General features: G+C 36.8%; 2 protein-coding genes across 5 annotated transcripts; both read left to right on the top strand.

Moving 5' to 3' along the window:
- Positions 1-11,607: 11,607 nt before the first annotated feature.
- On the top strand, positions 11,608-18,335 carry LOC126622487 (uncharacterized). 4 transcript variants are annotated; one of them, XM_050291288.1, is made up of 13 exons: positions 11,609-11,804; positions 12,175-12,312; positions 12,465-12,546; positions 12,852-12,928; positions 13,354-13,454; positions 14,005-14,131; positions 14,972-15,088; positions 15,165-15,240; positions 16,043-16,098; positions 16,352-16,430; positions 16,625-16,716; positions 17,333-17,476; positions 17,568-18,335. In XM_050291288.1, exons 1-13 carry the CDS (start codon positions 11,697-11,699, stop codon positions 17,601-17,603), a joined length of 1,233 nt encoding a protein of 410 aa, XP_050147245.1. In that variant the 5' UTR covers positions 11,609-11,696; the 3' UTR covers positions 17,604-18,335. The 4 variants fall into 4 exon arrangements, 3 of the variants coding, with proteins under 3 accessions (XP_050147245.1, XP_050147246.1, XP_050147244.1); XM_050291287.1 differs by having other exon boundaries at positions 11,610-11,804; positions 15,165-15,250; positions 16,032-16,098; XR_007623527.1 differs by lacking the exon at positions 17,568-18,335 and having other exon boundaries at positions 11,608-11,804; positions 15,165-15,250; positions 16,032-16,098; positions 16,333-16,430; positions 17,333-17,473.
- Positions 18,336-24,104: 5,769 nt separating this feature from the next.
- LOC126622488 (probable aquaporin PIP2-8) lies at positions 24,105-25,516 on the top strand. The gene is made up of 4 exons (XM_050291290.1): positions 24,105-24,492; positions 24,606-24,901; positions 24,997-25,137; positions 25,243-25,516. The coding sequence occupies exons 1-4, from the start codon at positions 24,204-24,206 to the stop codon at positions 25,360-25,362; spliced, it is 846 nt and encodes a 281-aa protein (XP_050147247.1). The 5' UTR covers positions 24,105-24,203; the 3' UTR covers positions 25,363-25,516.
- The last annotated feature ends 1,588 nt before the right edge of the window (positions 25,517-27,104 follow it).

A 27,104-nucleotide genomic window follows, 5' to 3' on the forward strand; every position in this document is an offset into this window, starting at 1 on the left:
AATCAAAACAAAATGTAGGGAATCCTTATCTCAACGTTGATTTATTATCTACTTATTATCTACCACTAATAACAGAGGTTGGTGATGGATGATAATTAAAAGAACCAAAAAGAAAAAAACAATAGTAGATAACCCTTGTGATTAATCATAGCAGCAATAACACAAGTTGGTGATGATAATTAAAAGAACAAGAAAATGGTTAACTATTTTCTTGTTCTTGTTCACCAAGAAAAAATATTTTTCTTTTTTAATTAAAATAATAAATGGAAGGACCTTATAAGCTTAATTCCAGCGCAGCTTCTCGTTTTCTGCTTTCAAAACATTTCTCTCTTCCTCCCACTTTTCTTTTTCTTCTCTGTGTTTCTCCTTCTCTCTCTTCAACCTCTCCTCAAATTTTTCCTTCTTTTTCTTCATCTTTTTCTGGAACTCCTTTTCCAGTTTGTCCACCAAGATTTTGTACTCCCCCTGTTTGGTTTTGAGGGTCTGCAATCCTTGGTCACACTTATCCCTAACTTCGGTTAACAACTCCGCCAAGTATATGGTGTCCCCAACATCGATTTCACATTTTGCTTTCTCTAATTCTCGGTCCAATATGCTTTCAGCCTTGTCAAGCTCTTCTCTGTCGATCGTCGTGATCATCGCCGGTTCGATGTTTTTCAGCTGATCGTCCCCATGGATCTTGCCCTTAGTTGCTTCCATTGTCACAAACTTCACTAGAACCACAAGCACCAACCCTTGAAAAATTTAGCTAGTTTGATTTGTGGGATTCATAAGGTAAATATCCCTGTCCTTAAATAGTGTATGAAAGGCCAAGCCAAGCTAGGTTTAGGAAAGTTTTAGTTTTCTTTTGTCACAAGGTATAGGAGATTCGAATTTGAAACCTAACTTGGGAAGGTTTAACTCGAAGTTCCTAAATTTAGAAAAAGTAATTAATCACATATCAAATTTATTAAGGGAGAGACAAGAAGAATCGAGAAAGATTGTCCAAATCAGACCATATCAAAAATAAGAATCAAGAATACGTCAAATTTAAAAAATAGTTTTTACCAAGTAAACTTTTTAGGAATTTATTCCGTCATTAAGCAACAGGAGAAAAAGCGAACACATTCTTCTGCTTTTGCATTATGATTTACTGGCAAAATATTCTTATCAAATAATGCTAAAACCATTTAAATTTAATTTCCACTAAAACAAAAGGAAAGTGTTATTGGCACTCTAAAAATCTCATTCTACATTCCTCACAAATGTATTTTTCTTTCCTAATATCGAAAGTTTGGAGTGTAGAATGAGATTTTTAGAGTGCCAATAACAATTCCCAAACAAAAATATTCGCTTTGATCTATTAATCCCATGTGATGTGCTTAATCTTACGTGAAGAGAATAAATGTAGTTCAAAGTCTGTCAGATGTGAAAATGTGGAACAATTATTATTCAATATATAGTTTTAGAACTTATTCTACTGGCCATAACATTCGTTTCTTTTTATATTTTTAAACAAGAGGTTGGAGAATTTGAGCTAAATCATTCAATGAGTCATCCATAATAATAGTATCAAACTCGTCATTCAATGATATCTTACCTTTAAAATGTTTTGCACAGAGCATCTCCACACATTGGTGGTTGGCAATGACAATTGGAGGTCAAGGACGATAAAAGTTCTCTTACTGTTCAATCTAAATAGTGCCTTTATGCAAGTCCACCTGTTTAGAAGAAGAAAGGGTAAGGATAATTACTATTCACAAATATATGTTTTTAACTTTTTTGATGAATGTGGTGCCACAACAAACATAATTAATGTCTAATTCCAATAAATAATTTCAAATACAACAGATAGTCATAACATTACAACAAACATAATTAATTTTAAACTAGAGGATAAAATCAGTGTGGCTCGGTTCGTATTTCGTTGGAGTGTATAAAACTTCCTCATCTTCCAAGAAAAACCTTCTTCTCACATGACACGATTTTTTTCACTTCTTAAAAAATGTTTTTCATCTCCAGTCTTGTCTTGCTCATATGTTAGCCTGTCTTGTTCCATATTAAATGCATGTTGGCAACCCAATTCATCAACTAGTTTTGAATAATCTTTTTTCAAAGAACTCCCTCTTGCAATTTTTTCTTGGCAACCTTCTTACCAATGAGCCTCGTTGTTTCTTCATTTTGTGTGACCGATTTAATAGGGGTCGACAATGGTGTCTCCAATGGCGACTCTTTCAATAGTTGATTTGTGGAATGAAGTATTGTTCAACTAAAACTATGGACCAATAGGTAGAACTTTGTACTTTGGAGTTTGCTTCACAATGTTCCAACATTCGTGCCTTGTGAATGATTCTTGTTATCAAGATTGAACCACCTGTAGTTGCTAAAAAAAGTGTGAAACAACATAATATGTACATAACAAAAGAAAAATATATATATTAATCACATTTTTATTAATAATAAAATAATATTACTGTTGATGCCCAAAATCAGCGAGGACTTTGGTACAACATAAAATGTCAAGTTTGTAACCTTCACTAGATTGCTCCGGTCACTAGTATGATATGTATGTAAATGGACAAAGACAGGGAAACAAACACAAGATGTACGTGGTTCACCTAGATTGGCTACGTCCACGGAGTAGAGGAGTTCTCATTAATTGTGAAGGGTTTACACAAATACATAGGTTCAAGCTCTCCTTTAATGAGTTCTAGTAAATGATTTAGTACAAATGGCATTAGGGATTATTGTGGGAGAATGATCTCCTTTTATAGAAGAGAGTTTCTAGCTTTATTCTGACATTGACACGTGTCGTGTTGTGATTGGCCTCTGATGTTGACACGTGTCGTGTTATGATTAGCTTCTGATGTTGACACGTGTCGCGTTGTGATTGACCTCTTGGTTGGAGGGAAACTCTTCTGGGTCCTTGACGGTATAACGTTGACCGATGCTCGGTAGTTTCGGGATTGGTTAAGTATGGTACAAACTGTGCTCCCCTAAGTTCCCGAGTGAGGGAAGCTCCTCGGTTGGGGACTTGTAAGATCCAAGCCATTGAGTAATCATGAAACTTCTAACTACCAAAGCGTGGTATCATTTTCACTTGCCTCTATCCCATAGGTAGAAGTGACATATTTTCTGGAGGTATTTATCTTCTATCCAGGAGTGGTATCTTTAGCCGATGTTGACGCACAATGTAATGTATCATTTTCACTTGAAGCTTACTTGTAGTTTCGGGCTTGGTCAAGTGTTATACAAACCATATAGTAGGAGTCCCCCAAGTCGTTGAGCTAGGAGATTTGCCGAAAGAGGCGACGGACAAGGTAAGCAATCAGAGTTCCAAGCAGTCAACCTCAGATTGGAAGTTTTGATCTCGGGTTCCAATTGATTGTTCTCATTTTTCCTATCTTGCAGGCAGCAAAAAAGATAAAGAGAAGAAAATGGAGAAGAGATGATATGAGATACTTTTGCTTTTGAAGAAATAAAGGATGAATCAGGTTGTACTTGTTGACTTTCCACATGCTTATTCTTGAACTAGATTGGAAGGTTTCCTGGTTTCCTCCAAATGAGCGAGCCGACTCGAGAATTTGAAGGTCAAAACAAGTTCGTCAAATCTGGAGTACGTTCGACCCTGATGATATGGGATACCTTTGCTTTTGGAGAAGTAATAGGTGAATCGGCACGTCTTCTTTTGCGCTTGTCTCCACATGCTTCCTTGTATCCTTTTCACTTGCCCTATTTGTTCCTCAAGCAGATGTGGTATCTTCTTTGGAAGCACAAGATGTTGAAGATAAGTACTCGAGAGAAATGCTAGGTAAGTAATCAAGCAAGGGGTTCCAGGCAGTCAGTTCCTGACTGGAAGCTTGATTCCAAGTGCTGACTCTCGAAGTTTGGAGAGTAATACCTTTTCGATTTTCGAACAAGAAGATATGTTGAAGATCTGGCTCTTGAAATTCGGAGAGCGTTGCCTCTTCGATTTTTGAACAAGCAAATATGTTGAAGGTGTGTTCTTGGATATGAGGAAAAATTAGGCATTCTTGTAAGTATGCTTTGCCATTAAAGATGGAGGTCGACACATCTAAAGATTTGCCAATTAGCCAGTAGTGGTGCTATTCCTTTACCTCTTGTAGGTAATAGTTAGGGTAGTTGGGGCTACAAAATTCACGCGCCTTAGCTTGGTCAGGGATCATTGAGAAAGCTACCCGTGGTACCCGAAAATCTGATGTTGCGTGTGGGTAGTGTTGACAAATTTTATCTAAGAAGATCTGGCTCTCGAGATTCAAAGAGATATGCTTCTTCGATTTTTAAACAAGCAGCCATGTTGCCCTTTCTTTTACATGGGTGAAGCATTTAGGTTGAAATAATGCTCCCTTGATTTCCCGAGTGAGGAAAACTTCTCGGTTGGAGACTTGAAAGATCCAAGTCACTGTGAAAGTTCCAAGTAACGAGGTGTAGTAGTATATGGTAGGAGTCCCCCAAGTCTCCGGTCGAGGGAGTTAACAAATGAGGTGTCTTGCTAGTAGCCAAGTTTCCAAAGTAACAAAACTTCACCATTTTCCTTTCTAAGTGGTAGCCCAAAACTCCTCATTCATATATATTTGTTATGAAAGTTGTTAGGCCCAAAGAAGGGGAGGCCTAAGCCTTTTTTTTCTTTCCGAATTTTCAATTTTTCAAAAATATTTCTCTTTTTTTTTCTTTTTTTTTTTTTTGGTACCATGAATTGATTTTGCTTCACACTATCTTGATCGAGAGTGTTTGAAGCTTTTGGCATTTGTAGTTGCCCTCTATTTGTTGAAGCTTTTGTTAGTGAAGCTTTGTGGTAAAGCTTTGTAGGTGAAACTTTTGTGTTGAAGCTTTGTAGGTGAAACTTTGTAGGTGAAGCATTATTGGGTACCATGAATTGATTTTGCTTCAAACTATCTTGATCAAGAGTGTGTAAAGCTTTGGGCATTTGTAGTTGCCCTCCATTTGTTGAAGCTTTTGTTGGTGAAGTTTTGTAGTGAAGCTTTGTAGATGAAGCTTTTGTGTTGAAGCTTTGTAGGTGAAGTTTTGAGATTAAAGCTTTGTTGGGTACTATGAATTGATTTTGCTTCACACTATCTTGATCAAGAGTGTGTGAAACTTTTGGCATTTGTAGTTGCCCTTCATTTGTCGAAGCTTTTGTTGGTGAAGCTTTGTAGGTGATGCTTTTGTGTTGAAGTTTTGTAGGTGAAGCTTTGAGGTTGAAGCTTTATTGGGTACCATAAATTGATTTTGCTTCACACTATCTTGATCAAAAGTGTGTGAAGCTTTTGGCATTTGTAGTTACCCTCCATTTGTTAAAGTTTTTGTTGGTGAAACTTTAAGGTTGAAGCTTTGTAGTAAAGCTTGGTAGGTGAAGTATGTGAAGTTTTTGTGTTGAAGCTTCGTGGGTGAAGCTTTGTAGTAAAGTTTGGTACGTGAAGCTTTTGTGTTGAAACTTTGTAGGTGAAGCTTTGATGTTAAAGCTTTGTAGGTGAAGTTTTTGTGTTGAAGCTTTGTAGGTGAAGTTTTGTTGGGTATCATGAATTGATTTTGCTTCACACTATCTTGATCAAAAGTGTGTGAAGCTTTTGGCATTTGTAGTTGCCCTCCATTTGTAAAGCTTTTATTGGTGAACCTTTATGGTGAAGCTTTTGTGTTGAAGCTTTGTAGGTGAAGCTTTGAAGTTGAAGCATTGTTGGGTACCATGAATTGAATTTGCTTTACACTATCCTGATTAAGAGTGTGTGAAGCTTTTGAGGATTGTAGTTGCCCTCCATTTGTTGAAGTTGTTGAATTTCTCAATTTCCCTTTTTTTTTTTTGGGAAACTGGAAATTTAAAAATGTGGAGAGACAACATATACAAATTTTGCTTCCACACTGTTGAGCAAGAGATTGTGATGCAAGCCACACCTTGTAGTAGTCGAATGTTTAGATGAACCATATAAATTTAATTTGCTTCTAACAATCTTGATCAAGAGTGTGTGAAGCTTTCTACGAGTTGTAGTATTTGCATTGTTAAAAAGGAGAAATGTCTGAAGCATATGCAAGAGGGCTGAAGAGCTTGATCTTTGCATACCATGCACTGAAACCGTTGTTGGCTTGCAATAAGACTTTGTTGGTAACTATAACTCTTGTTAGGCATAAATGCTCCTCTAGTTGAGTTGTAAAGCTTGAAGGTTTTTGATTATTTGTGAATGCTAGGAGTTCATATGTACAAGTTGTACCACTTGTCTTCTAGTTGGTGGAATGAATAGTGAGTTGTTTTCATCACTTGGTTAGTGGTACGAATGTGAGTTCCTTCATCACCTTTCATCACATTTCATTACCTGGTTGGTGGCACGAATATGAGTTCCTTCTTCACCTAGTTGGTGATAAGAGTGGCAAGTTGCCAAATAATATTATAGTACGGGTTGTACATTTCATCACCTGGTTGGTGGCACGAAGATGAGTTCCTTCTTCACCTGGTTAGTGATAAGAGTGGCAAGTTGCCAAATAATATTAGAGTACAGGTTGTACATTTCATCACCTAGTTGGTGGCATGAAGATGAGTTTCTTCTTCACCTGGTTGGTGATAAGAGTGGCAAGTTGCCAAATAATATTAGAGTACGGGTTGTACATTTCATCACCTGGTTGGTGGCACAAAGGTAAGTTCCTTCTTCACCTGGTTGGTGATAAGAGTGGCAAGTTGCCAAATAATATTAGAGTACGGGTTGTACATTTCATCACCTGGTTAGTGGCACGAATGTGAGTTCCTTCATCACCTAGTTGGTGAGAATAAGGGCAAGGTGCCGAGGCACATTGTAGCAAGTATCGAATGACACAAAGTATGTTGAACCCTTTCAAAGCACAGTTGGTTTATGTATGAATGTGTTGGAATGTATGATGTTTATGTATGAAAGTGTTAGAATGTATGATGTTTATGTTGATTGATATGAGTTATGCTTATGAATGTTTTGCTATGCATGAAGGAATCCATGTTTTCGATATGTGAACCATGTTGGTTGTAACACTTAGTATCACTGACTTTGTGTCAAAGAACGTATGTTAGAGCTTTGAGTTGGAGTATAGAGGTAGGTCAGCATAGACCAAGTGTTCCAATGCTAGGAATGCAAAAGACTCAGAAGAAGTTGTTTAAATTCTCTCTTTTTTAAATATTTGCCGAATGGCTTGTGTAACAAAAGATCTCAAGCGGTTGAGGGTCAAAACATTTGTAATGTGTATGCCTTCTTATAATAACATTTCCTTCAGTACCTAGTCCTCCACTTTGAAAGAGTGAGGCTTGGCCCCATAGTCATAATAGTCGACGGTACGTTCTCCCCTGGTTGTCTTGATACGAACTTTTATCCCTCTTGTTGTAATGAGTTTGCTGAGAGTAAAAAACATTCCCCTTACCAAGAGACAAATATGTTTGGTGACTTAGTGAGTAGCAAAATAAGGCAAGAGAGGATGCAATGGGTGTCTGAATGGCCAAGATCTCCTCACTTGGTATAAACGAGTAACTAAATGAGGCAGGAGATAATGCAATGGGTGTCTGAATGGCCAAGATCTCCTCACTTGGTAGAACTTGATTTCCACTTCCCACTTGTTGATAGGGGTTAACCATATGGGGGTTCCATTGGTATGTTCTTACCTTGGCAAATGCATGATTGTAAGCTTGCATAATTACCTCAGAGTAAGTCTTCCAAGTGTTAGCATTCATCATGCACTTGAAGAAGCATTCATGCATACCTACCGTGAAGACCTTGAGTGCTGTTTTATTATATGCCTCAGCGCAACGAAAGTACTCATAGCAGAAGCAATCGACATATTCACGCAATGACTCATTTGACTTCTGACGAATAGTGTATAGCTCAACAACGAAGTGTATGCGACTAACTTAGAAGATGTGTTGAGCCATGAAAAGTCTCCTTAGCTTAGCGTAGGAATCCACAGTATTAGGTCGAATACGACAATACCAATTGAGAGCTCCATTAGAGAGAATTGAGGGGAATATGAGACATCGTTCCTCATCATTGTGTCTTTAGTATGCCATGGTAGATTCAAAGAGGTATATATGCTCAATCAGATCTACCCTCCCAGTATAAGATTGCAAGCCAAGCTTTTGTTTTGTTTCTCCTTGTAGAGGGGTGCCAATGATTCTCTTTATCAGAGGGTCGGGCCTTGGTTGATCCTAGCCAAGGATTTAGGCATGACGCTCGGCCTTTAGCCTGTTCACATTTTCGAGGAGATGCAAGATAAGAGGGTCATGAGTGGAGTCAGGTATGATTAGAACTCTCATTCGCAAGTTTTCCTCATCTTTTGGAAGTATGGAAGTTTGGTCAAAAGCATGTGGCTTTTTCTTAGATTCACTGTACTGGCTTTCGAGACGTCCTGTTTGGAAGTCCCCCGAGTCTTCTTCACTTTCTTGTCCCTCCAAGGCATGTGGTTCCTTTCTTGGATTAGACGTTGGCTTACGTTGTGGTAGAAGACTGAGCCTTCCAATGACTCTTGGGTCTTTGACCCTTGAGCCTATGTGGATAAAATTTTCTCGACGCTATCTTAGGAAGTCTCGACAGTCGCGGTAAACGGCTCTTGATCTTTCCATTTCTTTTGCAAGAAGGCGTCTTCATCCACTTCTCCTACTTCTGGTCGAAGTAGCTGGGTTGAGAGAAGTCTCATGTTGATCAACATTTCGATGAGTAGCTCGCTCCTCGTTAGGAATACCCATGTCGAAGGCAGGTGGCCCTCCATGTTGGGGGGCACCCAGTTGATGGTTAACTTCCACGAGGGTGATGAACTCGTGTGTTTGAGTATGCCTAGCCTCATGGAGCATCTCGAAGAGCTTCTCATACTGCTCCTGGAGGACCTTGTTCTTCATTGCTATCTTGTTGTTCTGAGCCTTCAGCTCATCGACTTTACCTAAAGAGTAAACTTCTTTCGTTGCTTCGCACTAGGTGTGAGGGGGGTGTCGTTATGCGTGTTGTTGCTTCCTTCGCTCCCCATGTTGGAGAGGGATACATGGTAAAAAAAGTGTATGAATGGTGGAAACCAACTTGACAAAGCTGAAGAGAGTAGGGATAAGTGTGTTTCCCACAGACGACGACAAATGTTGATGCACAAAATCAGCGAGGACTTTGGTACAATAGAAAATGTCAAGTTTGTGACATTCGCTAGATTACTCTGGTCACTAGTATGGATATGTATGTAAAGACAAAGACAGGGAAGCAAACACAAGATGTACATGGTTCACCCATATTGGCTACGTCCACGGAGTATAGGAGTTCTCATTAATTGTGAAGGGTTTACACAAATACATAGGTTCAAGCTCTCCTTTAGTGAGTTCTAATAAATGATTTAGTACAAATGGCATTAGAGATTATTATGGGAGAATGATCTCCTTTTATAGAATAGAGTTTCTAGCTTTGTTCTGACATTGACACATGTCGTGTTGTGATTGATCTATGATGTTGACACGTGTCGCGCTATGATTGGCTTCTGATGTTGACAGGTGTCGCGCTGTGATTGGCCTCCTGGTTATAGGGAAACTCTTCTGGGTCCTTGACGGTATAACGTTGACCGGTGCTCGATAATTTCGGGATTGGTCAAGTATGGTACAAACAATTACCATATTAGCTAGATTAGTACCACTTTGATAAATTCCTTCTGCTTTTTGCAAGGGCTTCTTGCCACGCTTTCAAATCTTTATGCAGATGTATGTATCTACTTGACACAGATTGCTCACTTCGACATTTGCCTTGAATCTGCTCGACAAATTGTGCATGAATCTTATGTCACATGTGTTGCACTTTCATCTCATTTGATAGGTGATCGGATCATGAGTAATAAGCATCCAATCCTGAAGCAAAACAATGTCTTCCCCAATCAACCAATTTGAATTCTCACTCATTTTTCTTGCTAACAAAAGGATTTGGGAGGTAGATAACAAATCTAGGAGATTGTAGTAAAAGTAAATATTGAGTTGTGGTATGAAGAATGAAGAATATGGTTAGATATTTGTAGAAAAAAATTTGGGTCTTATTTGAATTTTTTTTAAGGGATACTTTGGATGCGGTCCCTAATCCTTAACTTTCTTTTACTAAAACCTTAATGGTATTCAAAGTTTGATAAAAGTCCCTTAACTTTGTACACCTCATTATATTACAATTAATATTTTTATTTTTATAGTTTTGACATTAATTGTTTAATATTTTATGAGATTTATAATCTTATAAATTTAAAATTCCTCATTATAATACTATTAGAAACGGTTACAATAAAAAGATTTAAACATTTTGATTGAATAAATGGATAAAAACTACGTAAAAATAAGAAATAATAAATGGCAAAATAATGTATCCATAGTGTTAAAAAAATTGGTACATTTTACAAAAAAATTGGTACATTTCACATATAACAAAGTGGTACATTAATAAAGAAGAATGGGTACATTATAAATAAATTATGGTACAGATAAAAGATTAAAAAACTATGAGTACAAATGAATTTTTAAAAAATATAGGCGCTAAAAGAAATTAATACATGGGTACAAAATAAAATACTACAAATTTAAAAAAAAATGTTGCACATGGGTACAAACACAAAAAAAAACTTTAAAAAAATATTGGTACAAAAAGAAACTAATATATGGGTACAAATTAAAAATAGGTACAAACTAAAAATAAAAATATATGATAAAAAATTTAGCCATAAATATAAATATACTAATTGTAACATTTTTAACACTAAAGGAATATATTTAAAAATAAAAATATTTTATTATTAAATAATTAATGATGTTATTAATACCAAAGGACCTTAATCAAAAATTGAAAATGAATAGGATTTTAATTAATGGAGTAGCAAAAAAGAAGGATGTGAACCTAATTTCTTCTTTTTTTAATAATCTTTGTTTTTTTAAAATTTTTACCAATAGAATATTCTTAGCCGTTGATTTTCAAAATTATAATCGTTAGAAAGTCAGGATTCTCTCACGTAGCAAACAAAATGATAATCTTCTTTCCCGTTGGAAAACCAATGGTCCAGATGAAATGACCTTTAGAAATCCAATGATGGTGTCTTCCCCATAAAAGAGCTGTTTGGATTTTAGGGTGCATCACGTGGGAAAATGGGGCATGTTTATCTTAGCAACGCTCATGAATTTTTTAACCGGACACACAAATGCTCAAATTTGGCTTGAATCTTTAACGAGCCAAACATTGAATCTAACCAGTTGCAACCTCGAAGTATTTCGAGCCAATTTACAGCCCTACCTCACTACCACCCCTAAATTTCCTTTTCTTTGTTTTTGTCAAAACCATCCCTAAAATTCTTACCATTATTCAACGATAATTATCGCTAAAGTCAAACATTAATATGATTATATATCGTTAGGTGAAGGTGACCCACATAAAACCCCCCCGCTCCATTTTGAAAGGTTGGAACCTCCCTCGACCAATAAGCGACCAAATACGAATAAGACACCGTGTCGTTGTAAGCCCCTCCATCCTCCTGCCAATGATATCGCACCACCTCAGCATTGGACCCTAGAGCCACACTAGGATACGTTACTGTCGACGGTTCAACTTTCTTGTCGTGGTCCCCATCGAATGGCAAAAACGCACTAACCTCCTCGTCGTTTTCCTTTTCCCATCAAATAAAGACGATACACTTCGCACCCCACTCTCCCTCAGCACACAGCTTTACCGAAGCTCCGACATCGGCGCGTCTCGGCCGATACGATGGCTGATTACTCGCCGCTGCTAACCGCATACGACGGTCCCGGGACCGCCAGTCCGAAGCCTCCACGCGTCGCCTCTCTTGATGTGTTCCGCGGCCTCTGCGTCTTCGTAAGCTCTCTTCTACTTCTGATTTTTTAGCTTCAGGTTCTGAAAATTTAATCTTTTAATTAAACGCGTTGACTTTTTTTTACCATAAACTGTTTGGTTGCCTAGAAAATGCGGGAAAACGAGTAGTGCAGAGAGTGATACTCCTTAACTCTTACTAATCACATGTTTATTCTTTCGTTTTTTTTTTTTTGTAAATTTTGATCGGAAACATATTATCTCAACTCTGCTGAGCTACTGAAAGTTTTCGATTTCAATTTTTTTTTTTCTGGTCAATTTTCTTTCTGGAATAATCTCAGGAACCAACACTTGATTGAAGTTAGTTTCTTTTGGTTACGAATTTTGAATTTATACTACATTGCTTGAATTTCAGCTGATGATGCTAGTTGATTACGGCGGCTCAATTCTTCCGATTATCGCTCACTCCCCATGGAACGGGCTCCATTTGGCTGACTTTGTTATGCCTTTCTTTTTATTCATCGCCGGCGTTTCTCTTGCTCTTGTATACAAGGTACTTATAGAGTTAATGGAGGTTTAGTTTTTTCTACATTGGAATCGCCAACTTCTTTTTTTGAATTTCAAGTTTAGATTGTGAATGGAATAGAAAGTTTAGATTATGAATTTATAGAATTTGAAAGGTTTACTTTTGATTGGCAATAACAGAGAGTGACAAACAGAGTAGAAGCTACATGGAAGGCGGTGTTTAAGGCTGTAAAACTTTTTCTTCTAGGCGTCCTGCTTCAAGGTAATGTTTTCTATAAATCCGTTTAAGCTCTTCTATGAGCATGCCGTGCATAACCGAAGATATGCTCTATGAAAATGATGGGGTTTAGCATAACTGGAAACACTTTGGAGCATCATCTACCCAATTACATAACTTTTAACCGAGATAAACTGTTTTCATTTCCCAAATTTCTTATATGGAGTTTTATCTCCTACGTCATTTTTCATCCTGCAGTTGGAGTTCTATTGTGGTATTCTTGGTCTTAGTGGTCATGTAAAATTTAGTGCTACTGGAATAACAAGTGTGCATGGTCCATGTCATTTCAGGTGGTTATTTCCATGGAGTAGCATCTTTGACTTATGGAGTTGACATTGAAAGAATACGGTGGTTTGGCATTTTGCAGGTGCATAAGTTTTTCATTCCAATATGTTTGAACTACTTTTCATGTTAGAATTAGAATAATTGGGGATATATACATCACCAAGTGAAAAGTGTTAAGGATGTGAGTCGTGTAATTGGGTGGCCAATTCCCATATGTAATACATTGGAAAAATCTGTATTTAACATTTCATAAAGTAATGATTCATAGTCTTCTCAAAATAAAAAATAAAAATAAATAAAGTAATGATTCATATGTCTACTGCTCTCCTTAACTTTCCATTTGATGATTGAGTCAATTACATAGGGTGATCACATTAGATAGCTGCCTCCTTTAGTAGTATGAATTTAATAATTATTATAGTTGAAATTCTAACCGGATATATTTTTTACTCCTAATTTTTAACTATATTGTAGTTAACTTTCAGTTCTATTTTGACTTTTATCCAGAGGATAGCTATTGGATATATTGCGGCAGCTTTATGCGAGATCTGGCTTTCACGCCAGACATTGGGGGAGGTGGGATTTTTCAGGACTTATTACTGGCACTGGTAGGTTTCAACAAAAGGAATGAGTAACTGTGCATATAATATGTATTTTCTGTAAGATTTTTACCTAAGAAAACCCCAAGTGTTTTCTCCAAGAAATTTGGGGAACATGAAGGTCGATGGTTGTGTGAATGTATGTCTGTGAGCATTATCTGATTTCCTTGGTTGTTCTCCTGTAAACACTTCAAGTAGATGATTTACATTCTTGCATACTATAGGTTTACCATAGAGCTTTATTTGGAGTCATCAGCATCATCACCATGATCACTAGGACATCATCAACATGAAATCACTAGGACATCCATTGTGATTTATGGTGTGGTTTATAATAACATAGATGGTCAGTGATGTTATACCTGTTCCCCAAATACATACTCCAAAAAGTTAAATGTTCAACTTAGCTTTGCACTACTGTCTTATCTAAAATGAAAAGCAACTGCAGTAATGTCCAAGAAATATTTGGATCATGTAATCTTCTTCTCATACATTTCTTTTTCTTTGTAAACTTTATTCTCATCTAATGTAGTGTCAATTTATGTTTTCTACTTCTTAGGTGTGTCATCTTTTCATTATCAGCAATATATGCTGGGTTACTGTATGGTTTGTATGTTCCAGATTGGGAATTCAAAGCATCAACACCATCCTCTTTGCCTCCCTCTAATGCTACTACTACTTATGTGGTGAGAGACCATGCTTAGAACTTCTTTCCTTCTTTTTAATGTGTTATTTCTTGCTATGACTGATAACTTTCTTTCTCTTCTATTAATCAATAACCTTTTTTTTAGAGAGGTTAATAAATAACTTTAAAGTGGTAAATTAATCAATGCTTAGAGTATGGAAATGAGCTAATGTTTACATCATGGAATCTTCATCACTTTGATTCTTCCTAAACTTTTTTCCCCTGTTGCCTTCTGCTGATTTCTAGAGGTCGCACTTGGTGCGATGGCAAGTGCCTTCGTCCATGAGCGGTAGGTCTCGGGTTCGAGACTTGGGAGTAGCCTCTCCATAAAATGGGGGTAAGGCTAGCCGACATTCACCTCTCCCAGACCCTGCGTAAAGTGGGAGCCTTGTGCACTGGGTACGACGGCCTTCTGCTGATTTCTCTATTTGATTATGAACTATGGAGCGGAGAAGGCGTTTAACTATAGAATCTTCAAAACTGCTTTCTTCCTATAACCCTTTATTGCCCTGCTGTCTTTCAAGGATTTTTCTGGCTGATCTCATGCTTAAAGCACAGAAATAACAGTATGGTTACATTTCCACACTTGCATGCACATGTATGTATTTATGCATAGGGAGAACATACACAACATGTTATTTTTCTCAGAAGTTATTATCTCCATACCAAGATACCCATATTCCAGTTGAATGTTTTCATTGTCAAGTTGAGATTGGTATAGATTTTATGGTAAAAGTCATAGTAAGGGATCCATATCCACCTTGTTCCAGTAAACATTTCTTTAGTTGAAAAGCATGACTTACTTTAGTCCAATCATTCCATTCTAATTACGTTAATGTAGGTGAAATGTTCTGTAAGAGGAGATCTTGGACCTGCCTGTAATTCTGCTAGGATGATTGATCGTTATATTCTGGGTTTTGATCATCTATATTTGAAACCTGTTTACAGGAACCTGAAGGTAGCTTAGCCTTGCGCATTTATTATTTACTCTTCATGTGAGTGACTAGTGCCTTATGAGAAATTATGATTTACAGGAATGCAATGTCTCTGCTGATGGTCGGGTTCCAGAGAGTTCACCTTCATGGTGTCATACTCCTTTTGATCCTGAAGGTATTTTAAGGTGGCTTATCTAACTCTATTCTACCATATTCACAGTTTTATTTAGTGATTAGTGCTAACTTCAGAACAATTCAAAGCGTAGCTTTTGTAAAGCCAAGGAAAATTATCCAATTCATCGTGTACACATAAGTAGTGGGTCATGACTAAATGATCAGTATATATATCAGCCTTCAGGGACATCGTGAACATTTAGTCAATAGAATGACTTGGCTGTGTAACCAATATACTTAGATAAGGTAGCATCACCAATATGTTCAGCTGGGATGATGTTTTTGAATTTATGCAAGTAATAAAATTATACAGTTGTCATATAGTGTTTTAGACCACTTACATTAACTTTCATATTCTCTTCTAATCATTGCTTTCTATTTTGATTGAACCTGCAGTTGGTGCTACCTCCAAATTCTTAAAAACCCTTTGATATATTGTAACCTATAGCTTCACTCGTCCATGTCAACATCTTGTTTCGTTTACGGCCACTCCATATACTGCTGGATAGAATCCATGACAATAGTTCTCAATTCATATCAAAAGCATAACTGCAAATCGTCTTAAAAGATTGAAATAACAAAGACAATGGTAGATGTGGGAAGTGTGTCCCAATTATTGGCTCAACCTATAAAAACATCATCTTCAGCCTACTTTGTGACTTGTAGGCAGTCACTGTCATCCATTGCTCATTCGGCTCCTCTTCTTTGATATTGATATTTTTTCGTGCTGCAGTATTTCATCTCAGCTAATAACAAATAGGTTCTGTTGACATTCTTACCATGTTCTCACAGCTCCCTAACAGCTGCAGTGACATGCATAATTGGACTTCAATATGGTCACATACTTGCACACATACAGGTATACCCCTGTTCACATATTGAATGAATTTCATTATTCACCTAAGAAAAATAGGAACTTTCTTATGTTGACACAATATGAATAAAAACCTTAGAACGGTCTTAAAATTGTGTTGAACTCCATTCTGTGGTATTTGTAACATATGAGAAGTACTGATTCACGAATTCCACGCTATCTTGTCTACATCTCTAAACTCCATGCAAGCTTTTATTGTTTTGGCCATTTACTTAGCAGTTCTGTTTGACATTGTCAGGACCACAAAGAGCGCCTGAACATTTGGTTCTTCTCTTCAGTTTTAATGTTTGTCCTTGGTTTGTTTCTTGCATTCATAGGTATGTAGTCTAACTATTATTCTTTCCTTGAACTCTACTGGTGCTACAACTAAATTGTTCTGCTAGGATGATTTCAGAAAAAACATACATTTCAGAGCTGAATTTCAACCTTTTAGTATGTGGTTTTGATTTGAGGTAGCTCTGATGCGCTCTAGCACTAACTTTTCTGCACTTCTTTCATTTCTGATTTTCAGGCATTCCTGTAAATAAATCTCTGTATACTATCAGTTATATGCTAATTACTTCTGCATCTGCGGGAATCACATTTTGCGCTCTGTATCTGCTGGTCAGTATTCGAAGAGTTTGTAATGCTTCTTGCTTTAAATTGCCGTCTTTGGTTAGTAACTTGAATATAATGCTCACCTTCCCTAACTGAGATTTGGTATTTCCTTTTTAAATTTCCGGTTATAATACTAAATGTAGCAAATTTACATAAAAGTAAATAATTTAAGCTTGGACTCCTAGTTAAACAGTATAAATTTTGGGTGTTGTTATTGGCACTCCAAAAATCTAATTGTGCACTCATAAGTGTATTTTTCTTTCTAGATATAAAAAGTTTGCGGTGCACAATGAGATTTTTGGAGTGCCAAAAATAGCACCCTTAATTTTTATACAGATAATTCTTGGAGGATGGTAAGAGCTTAAAACAAATTTCATGGTGGGCAACCTTGTTTTGTTCTTGCATAGCTTAGAATGAATTTCAGATTTTAATTTCTCACACAATATTCAAATGCCCGTGATTCTTATAAATGAATCTTGGCACCAAACTAGTTATTTTTTCGCATCTTTCGTCACTCTTCAATTAAGGTATAACAAGTTCCATCGATCCAAGTTTTTAGCTAAGAGCGTTCATTAATAACAACCTGATTGATAAGCATGCTACTACCTGCTTTCTCTTGCAGGTAGATGTTTACGGTTATAGATGCATGACATATGTGTTGGAATGGATGGGAATACATTCTTTGACTATTTTTGTTGTGGTAACTTCCAACCTAGCTGTTATTGCGATTCAAGGATTCTACTTGGCCGATCCTCAAAATAACATTGTAAGTATCCATAGGTAGCTTATTTCGCTGAAATGCACATTATACACAACCACACCATTAATTTATGCTTACACTTTTCTTGTCTGAACAGGTTCATTGGATCATAACACGGTTTGTGCACAATTGAAACGGTTATTTGGCACCATCCATGCATAAAAACCTTTCGGATCCTTGTCCTCGATTTGAAAACTTGATTGGGTATCTACATTGTAGTTGTTCTTCACATTATCTTCATGCATGGTTTGCTCAGGATGTGGACACCGGACTCTAACTTATACTGTTTCGAGAATGGAGCAGATTCTGTTTCATGGTTAGAGAGTTACGTTTTTCGCAGCCACATTCATTGCAGGCGTTGTTGCTGTATACTTCACAACCGAGATTGATGCTTGACATATCCCCTGCCCGGCTAAAGTTCACGCAGTCGCTTAACCGCACAAGAACTATTGCTCCATATCGTGTGCTGCTTAACATATGCAGGAAATTTTGGAACAACTAAATCAAGTTTAGTAATGTCTTCTGTGTGTTATCTAAATCTTACACAAGAAATTTTGGAGTTGGTTGGGTTAAACCTTTTTTGGGCGGCCAAACTTTTTAGATATGATTCTAGGTTACTGTATCTGAAATTCTGAATGTTATCCAATCTTGTAGATTATAGGGGTGTGTATAGCACACCCCTTTTTACTTCTCACACACCCCTTGTTAATTTCTGTCCGTTGATCTTCTTCAATTCATCCGATCTGACGGCCGAAAACCAAAAAGGTGTGGGAGAAGTAAAAAGGGGTGTGTGGATATCACACCCCTAGATTATATGGTAATATACTTATTGATCATATTATATATTGATTTGCTTTATGCGGAAGTTGTTTTCACACAGCATTTTTAGCTTCTCACGCACCCCTTTCTATTTATGGCCATTGGATTGAAAAGTTTAAACGGAATCAACAGTAAGAATTAAATGGAATGTGTTCGAAGCTTAAAATGGGTGTGAAAATAACGTCCCGTTTTATATTGGGATTTGTATCTAGAAGGATGTCTGTGATGAGTCTGCCGTGTGTTCTAAGCATCATGATTAAAGGGTCCACATATGTCTAATTATCCAACTTCTATTTATTAATCGACATCTGTATGTTAATCAAACAGAAGGGTGTGGATGGGAATATCCGATTCCTTCATAGATTATCCTACCCTAAATTAAAATCAAACTGTTAGCAATGATCATTATTCATGAAGCCTCTCGTATCAAATCAAGAGACGTTAAAGTGCTAATATCTCAACTCAATTATTTGATATTCAGTACGTAATTTAAATTTATGTCGACACATAATGTTTTGTTTCATATAAGTGTACCTACACGATGAAGGAGAAAGAAGAGGTAAATGTAACTTTGTGCCTTAACCTTGAGTAACTAAAACCAAAATCCTCAACTTAGATTTGGGCAGTTTTGTGTTACCTGTTGGTTGGCACAATCTCCGATTTTTGTTTCCTCCCTCTTACAAGCTTCCACCAAGATCAGATCAAAACAATGGGGGGCCCCTGAACCTGTAATTTTCCTAATGCCAACAAAATGTCCCTATATAAATTCATGATTTGACAACATTTCAAGTTGGGTGTCCCTTTCTCAAAACTTCGCTACATATATTCAAATCGTCTGTTCAGATTCCATCGAATTAAGGAATGTACGTACCTAGTCAAGAGCCACTGGAGTTTGGTGTGTTCAAATTTTAAGTGGCTTTTTATAAAAACTTAGTTACACTACATCAACAAGCTCAGTTTGAGAAGAGTGATTTAAGTGAAACGATTCATAATTATTGTAACGTTCCGGTTTAATAAAACAATAATATTTTTAAATCTCTAATACATGTCATTCGATTATCGAATTCAAACAGCATTTGATGATGAATTTTTTGCATGTAAATTGTTCTCCGGCTTTTGACTTTTTTTCGCATGAAGCACTTGTACACGATGCAAGAAAACAACAGAGTGCTGCATGCTGTGATGTACTGTGTTGGTGTTTTTATTTATTTGCTAATTTCGTATAAGCAGCTGCACTTACAGAGTGATGCTAATTTCCTACAGCCACACGATGCCATCTTTTAACCTTTTTACTTTAATCGATTTATTCCTTTTCATCATCAGAAAAGCTGAAAAAACATGCTCTCCTATATGCATTACCTTTGGACTTTCCTTAGATATTTTATCGTGCTGATTGTAATTTTACACTTTGTTTAGCCAAATTAAATTGTTTAATGAAGTTGCTTGGGTGCCGTGCAGTTGCATAAGTGAACCCATTCCTCCTCGTTTGAGTGTCTCTTTGCCGACGAAGTATCTGTAAATTGGTGTTTTTTTAAAGGCAGTATTATACTATAGTTCTGCACTTGTGCTTGTGTTGTTTGTCTGACATGCCATGTTTAACTTAATTATTTTATCATTATTTTACGAGTATAAACTGTTGAATGTACATGCTTGTGATTTTATCTGCTCATTATTAAATGTATGCACAGTGTCACCCTTAGTTGTACTGTCCGATGAAGGACCAGCTTTACATGTATGTTCACATACACCATTTACGCCCATTTCGGATTCAGAGTAGGTGCAAACATGTCCCTAGTTTTCATTAGGCTATTAGGACTCATATGTGAACGTGTAGCATGTCCTACTAGAACGTAAATTAGCGAGTTCTTGAATTAGGACCCCTCCCCACACCACGTCCTCTTACTATAGCTATTTTAGGTTTTAATTTATTCACATTTTTCCACATCATCTTACTTTATGGTTTTGTCACATTTCAGGTGTCGACCAAAATAGTTCGATTCGGGTATCCAAGTGTGCATTCCGGATTGGGGTGTTTCATGAACGAGTTAAAAAAAATAAAGATAAAATCTGGCTACATGATCCACAACAACGACCAAGCTTTATGGAAATCGTTTAAAAACCGCACAAACTCTAGTTGCATGGGATCTACAAATAAGAAAGTATGACATCAATTATAAGAAGCTAAATCTGAGTTAAGTATGAATAATTGCACTTTTCCCTTTTTTTTCGTTTTTCTTTTTGGCTCTAAGGTAATGATTATTTAACCATTTAAAACTATAATCTAGTATTATTATTCTTTACTTGTAAGAAAGAAGTTTTAGGTTCATTTCTTGTTAAAGAAGAATTTAAACTACATTATTACTAACTCATTGTAAAACATAACTTACTTTTTATTTTAATGTAGATAATATCGTTTATTAAAAAATTAATAATCAATTAAATAATCGAACATTTGGGAAATTAGCAAGGGAGTTGGACATTTTCGTAAAACGGAAGGAAGAATGATGATCAAAGCATCGAAACGAGACACAGCTTCCTCTCTCTGTCAATCACTCAATCTCATCTCTTCGGAAAATAGCAGGAACCTTTGTAAAGGGCGTGGGTCCTAACCTCTACGGGGCCCACAGATTCACTGGCAGCCACCAACACTGAAAAATCTGACCGGTTTGCGTTCCGTTCCCCATGTAACGGTTGAGTAAAGAATGCTCTGGAGGTGTCTAGCCGTTATAGTTACAAACCACGTGGCATTTTGTCCACCGGTGTTTTTTTTGTAGTTTTAAATTATTTTCTCGTTAAAAACAAAATTAAATCATATTATTCTTAATTTGGTGAGATTTAACTTACTTTCCATCATTTTAGTGTTGAACTATTTTCTTGGTTAAATCGGATGTAAGCGAACGAAAACAATTCCACTAACTCTATCATAACCACCCCCCCCCCCCTATCTTACTAGTGACCATGGGAGCATGAAGAATAAGGATATAATTTCTTTTTGTTTTTTCTTTTCTTTTTGAGAACATTGATATTTTACATTAAGGAGAGAAATAGTTCGGTTAAGCCACATAATAGGTAGTGTAATTTGATATCGAATTCGTCATCTGTGAGATTCGAACTTAAGACCTCTCACTTTCAAGTAAGAAGGAATACCACCAGATCATAGTATTGAGTGGCTGATATAATTTTTTTTTTTTAACAAAACTGTATTTTTACTCACCATTTTAAGGTGATAATAATGTTCGCCACTCTCAAACAATGAGAATGCTCACCTCTCTATTTTTGTTAGATGAGTGAAATTTTTAAAATTTATGTATATACATTACACAAATTTCAAAATATGAATTTATTTAATAATAAATAAAATAATGAGCGTCACCATTCTTTAAGAGGGTGAGCAAACGTATTCTCTTAGAACAAACTGTAGCAAAACAACAATCTAAGTGACACATGACCATGGCACGAACAACTGAAAATACCCACAATTGAACCACAGTTCCATTTAAAGAAATATTTCCTTGTTAAATAATCATAGCAGATAAATTTATTGAACTATATGTTATTTCGAAAATTAGGCAAAGAATATCTTGAAACACTCGTATGGTTTTCATTTAGAAAATTTTAACGAAAAGTTCTCGATACTGTTCATTTTAATGAAAAATCATATTTTTACACTAAAAAATAAATTTTGATACTATTCACTTTATCCTTTATTTTGTCCTTATCGTTAAAACTCAAAGTTTTCAAGCCTTTTTCATTAGCTACTAAGCTCTTTTCATTAGTTTTCCTTTTCATTTATACATGCATAAAGTCTCTGAAGGGAGGGATTCTAATTTTTTTTTATAAATAAAGATTGGTTGTGGGCTCACATTACGTTGAACTTCAACGATTCTTTTCGTTTGTTTTAAAGTTGCACGTCATAGATCGTTCTTGCAAAATATTTGTCAACTCAGAAATATTTGAGATATCTAATTGAATTTAAAAAAATTGACGAACACCATATTGTAAGAAACATTAAAATTTCATCATAACAATTAAATAGACCAAGGTTTCAGATTGAATTGAATTTTTACAAGAATGACCTATGAATCATTACTTATAAAATAGAATATTCGAATCATTAAAGTTCGATGTAAAGTGGAACCTCCAACTAATTCTCATTTTAGTCAAAAAATTAAGATCCCTTCTCTTAAAAAGCTTGTATATATGCAAATCAAACTATCTTCTCTTTCTTGTTACACTAAAATTTACAAGAGAAAAAATAATGATCACTGCAGTTTTGTGGGAACGACTTTTAAACAATTACAAGATGGCTGGGAAGATTGTTCACATCTCAAAATAATGTTCATTTTATTAGAACTCATAAAGGGTACTTTGGGTATAAAAAAAGAGGGCCATGCATGTTCCACGATGTAATGATCAAGTACCTTCCAAACAGACATCATCGACGATGCTCGTGAGTGCACCAAATCACTACCTGCAACTTAAATGGATGGGATGACATGACCGATGAAGGCCAGGCTACACGACATCTCGATCCTTGCACATGAATTCTTATCAAATAAAAGAAAATTATACTTTCTTTTGTTTTTCTGCATAAGGTCCACAACATTTCAACTCAAGTCCTCGTCGGCCAAAAAATAATTAATTCAAAAGAGAATGCATGTCCAGCTCAAATCTTCTGTGTTGATTAAACACATGTTCCATGGGAGACACATGTTCCGTGGTGAACCCACATGAACTTAATCTCACTTGTGAATGTTCTTCTGATCCACTCAAATTAGGTCTTAAATATTCTTCCAACTAATTTAAGCAAACTCAATCCGATGTTTAATAAATGTTCAATGCGCAAGACAATAGCTAACTAGTTTTGCATGTCCTCGATTTGGATATATTTTCCTTGTACGTCCACCACGAAAAAAGATCAAGAAAGGAGTTATACACTCGTGAAATGAAAGTTCTTCTCGTCTTGTTTAGTCGACGGGCCTACGAAGCTTGATGCACTGCAAGCAAAAATAATCCTAAAATTTTCACGCATTTATCATATTTTTAGTCATCATTTGGATGTGTTCTTAATCTCAAGTAACCAAAATAAAGTATGTATTGGACCCATAAACATGGTTCAATATTTAGTTAGCTAATTCAAGTTTTAGCCATTGAATTGAAGCATTGAAACCAATATAAGTAAAAACATAAACCACATTCTCTTGAGCTGAATGATTGGTTCAAGGAAGAATGCTGCATGCCTGCTCCCAACTCTTAAAGCAAACCCTAAACCCACCAGTATAAAAAAAAAAAAAAAAAAAGTAATGTTAGGGGGATTAAATTTCCAGACAAAGTTTTGAAAACTAAAAAATATAAAAATTGATGATTGATTTCTTATTTATACGTTAATAAATGTACTTATTCTTACTGATGATACGTTGTTTAATTTATAAATCTAATTTTCAAATTTAATTTGCTTATCATTACCCATACAAAAATGGTCCCATCCCAAACCAAATGCTCTCTTCCTCCATCAGATAAATTAAGAAAACCCCACAACCTTTTAGAGAGAGAAAGAGAAATGGGAGAGAGTGGGCAACATATGACCGTTGTAGGGCGTGACCTAGTTGGATGCCAGGCTGACTTCTTTCTTTGGCCCTACCCAATACCCACCCATCAGCGTAACCTCCCCAAACCCCTTCCCTCCGTCACTCCCCCACACAGTCACATGGTCTTGCTGTACCCCCTGGGTCCCACCTTCCCCTTCACACTTTCTCTCTCCAAAAACCCTAGACCTTATCCATTAATGTACCGTTTCCCTCCCCTGCTCTTTAAAAGACACCCCCAAGCACCTCGCTCTCCCAAAACCTCCAGAGCTTTCTTCTCTCCGTCAAAAACCCCAAGCGCTTTCTGAGTTCTCCACCTCTCTGTGAAAATGTCCAAGGAAGTGAGCGAGGAGGGACGAGCCCACCACCATGGGAAGGACTACACCGACCCACCGCCAGCTCCCCTCATCGACTTCGACGAGCTCAGGCGGTGGTCCTTCTACAGGGCCCTCATCGCCGAGTTCGTCGCCACCCTACTCTTCCTCTACATCACCGTAGCCACCGTCATCGGCCACAAGAACTCACTCGGGGACTGCGGCGGCGTTGGCCTTCTTGGCATCGCCTGGGCCTTCGGCGGCATGATCTTCGTACTTGTCTACTGCACCGCCGGAATCTCTGGTAAACTTACCAACAACCCACCTGCTTTTCAGCTTAATCTTCAAAACCCATGTCGATTTTTATCCTTTTGGTGCTTGATTCCTGATGGGGTTTGCCGTTTTGGTGTTTTCCAGGTGGTCATATTAACCCAGCTGTGACTTTTGGCCTTTTCTTGGCCCGCAAGGTCTCGCTCATCAGAGCCGTGGCTTACATGGTGGCCCAGTGCTTGGGAGCTATCGTCGGCGTTGGGCTGGTCAAGGCCTTCCAGAAGCACAAGTACAACTCCGTCGGCGGCGGCGCCAACTCTGTGGCTAGTGGCTACAGCAAGGGCACAGCTCTGGGAGCTGAGATCATCGGCACCTTCGTCCTCGTCTACACCGTCTTCTCGGCCACCGACCCCAAGAGGAGCGCACGCGACTCCCACGTGCCTGTAAGTCTCTCAGCAACCTCCATATATTTATGGTTTCTGGTTTTTGGGCCTTAGAGATTTAGCTGATGTATGGTCGGTTTGTGCTGGGTTTGCAGGTTTTGGCTCCACTGCCCATTGGGTTTGCTGTGTTTATTGTGCACCTCGCAACAATCCCCATTACTGGAACTGGAATCAACCCAGCAAGGAGTTTCGGCGCTGCTGTGATCTACAACAACGATAAAATCTGGGATGACCACGTAAGAATAAAAACTTCATGCCGCTTTTGAGGTGTTTCTGATGATATTTTGAGTTTTCAACTGATTTGAGTTTTTATTTTATTTACTTTTTTTTTTTTTTTGTAGTGGATCTTCTGGGTCGGACCATTTGTGGGAGCACTGGCTGCGGCGGCGTACCACCAGTACATTCTGAGGGCGGCGGCGCTCAAGGCGTTGGGATCCTTCCGCAGCAACCCAACCAACTAAAACAAAGATTGAAGAAAAGAAAGCTACATTAATGTTCTGTTGATATTTTGTTCTCTGTTTGTTAGTGTGTGTATTGAGAGAGGATGGATGATGATCTTTCAATCTTTCTGGGTTCTCTATTTATAATCTAATTACTTAACTTTAATTATGTTCATTAATTATTGTTCATGAGTAGTGGTGTTTTCTTTTTATGATTACAATGTCTTCTCTCCTCTCTCTACCTCAATCTACCTTTTTACGCTATCTATTTAGTGTTCCTCGCAAGTAAATTATTACTCAAAACTCCATTTCATAGTTAAAAAACACTTGCAAACTACCGATTCAAAGGGAACATAAACCCTCGTTTTGTTAGTATGAGAAATGCTAAAAAGATTATCTCAAGGTGAAATTCTCTATTAGTTCTATCACTTTACATATTAATATCAATTTTTGTTTCTCATCTCGTTTGATTGATATAAAAATTATCGTTAAATTGTTGAGTGAGTTTTCAAAGTCTCATTTTGAAAGAGAGACTTAGCATTTTTCTTGTTAGGGTATACAAACCCTCATTTTGTTTTCTTAGTATAAAAACACTAAAGAGTAAATTAAAGAGTAAATTGTAGTCATGATTTTTTAATTTTAACTTAATTGGAGCAATAGTCTCTCAACTAAAAATTCATTATCATTGATTTTTTTAACTCATCAAAACGTGCAGATTACCATTGATCTCTCAATTTTAATTCAATTGGAGAAGTTGTTTCTTAATTTTAATTCAATTGTAGCAATGGTCCTTTCAACATAACTCGTTTTAACAAAAATTTTGACATAGTTGACAAAAATGATAATAATTACACACTTTGATGAGTTGAGGACTCTAATTATATAAATGGGTATTCTAACATAACTTATTTTGATAAAATTTTGACGAAATTAATGAAAAAATATTATAGTTACACATTTTAATAAGTTGAGGGATCAATAATAATGGATTTTTAGCTGAAGGGCTATTGCTCTAATTTAATTAAGGTTGAGGGACTATTGCTACAATTTACTTAAACGTTAACAACACTTGAAACCCTAACCAGGCTTCTTTCTCTAAACGCTTATTGTCGTTATAGGGGGACTAAGATACTTAATTAAGTAATCTAATTAGGTCTTGGAATCACTAAAAGTAGAAAAAGCAAGGACTTTGTTTACTTAATGACAAAACCAAATGGGTGCGCTGTCCCCACTAAGCCAAAAGTTTAGTCCAAATTGCTCTCATTAGGCAAGCCTAAAAAATTGAGAAGACTAGCTTAGTAGCCCTCTAATCTCTCTTTTATATCTCTACAAGGTTCCCCCTTTGTGAGCGTGGGATTCTTGTGTTGCTGGCCTTGGATTCCAGTGAGTTAGTGCCACGTGTCCCTTTCAGGAAAGGTGCCCCGAAACCGAAGGGTCTGCAGGGTTCCAGTTAGTGGGAAATTTTTTAATTGCGATGGGAACATGGATGGTACACCACGTATGTAAGTGGTAGAAATTTTTAATTTTTAAGTTATTAAACTTTTAACAAACACAACTCACCATTTATATAGGGATACGTATTGTATCATTTCATGTGACGGGAACATTGAAAAATCTCGTTTGGTACTGAGGTGATTCTGAAAAAAATGGGTATAAAAAAAGTTGGGAGTTTTTTTGTGTTTCGTAAATATTTAGCTTCGGCCTTTTTTTCACAGTTTTGGGTGAAAAAAGCCAAAACACAAAGCTGCAAAATCCAACTTTGA

Source organism: Malus sylvestris, chromosome 5 (assembly GCF_916048215.2).
Source record: "Malus sylvestris chromosome 5, drMalSylv7.2, whole genome shotgun sequence".
Taxonomy (NCBI): Eukaryota; Viridiplantae; Streptophyta; class Magnoliopsida; order Rosales; family Rosaceae; genus Malus; species Malus sylvestris.

Excerpts from the sequence above, each read along its gene's own strand:
- LOC126622488 (XM_050291290.1), top strand. The coding sequence starts at position 24,204 with ATGTCCAAGGAAGTGAGCGAGGAGGGACGAGCCCACCACCATGGGAAG. Across the intron at positions 24,493-24,605 it reads CTGCACCGCCGGAATCTCTG|GTGGTCATATTAACCCAGCT; the intron begins GTAAACTTACCA and ends GGTGTTTTCCAG. Across the intron at positions 24,902-24,996 it reads CACGCGACTCCCACGTGCCT|GTTTTGGCTCCACTGCCCAT; the intron begins GTAAGTCTCTCA and ends CTGGGTTTGCAG.
- LOC126622487 (XM_050291287.1), top strand. The coding sequence starts at position 11,697 with ATGGCTGATTACTCGCCGCTGCTAACCGCATACGACGGTCCCGGGACC. Across the intron at positions 15,251-16,031 it reads GATCCTGAAGGTATTTTAAG|CTCCCTAACAGCTGCAGTGA; the intron begins GTGGCTTATCTA and ends ATGTTCTCACAG. Across the intron at positions 16,717-17,332 it reads TTTGCGCTCTGTATCTGCTG|GTAGATGTTTACGGTTATAG; the intron begins GTCAGTATTCGA and ends TTTCTCTTGCAG.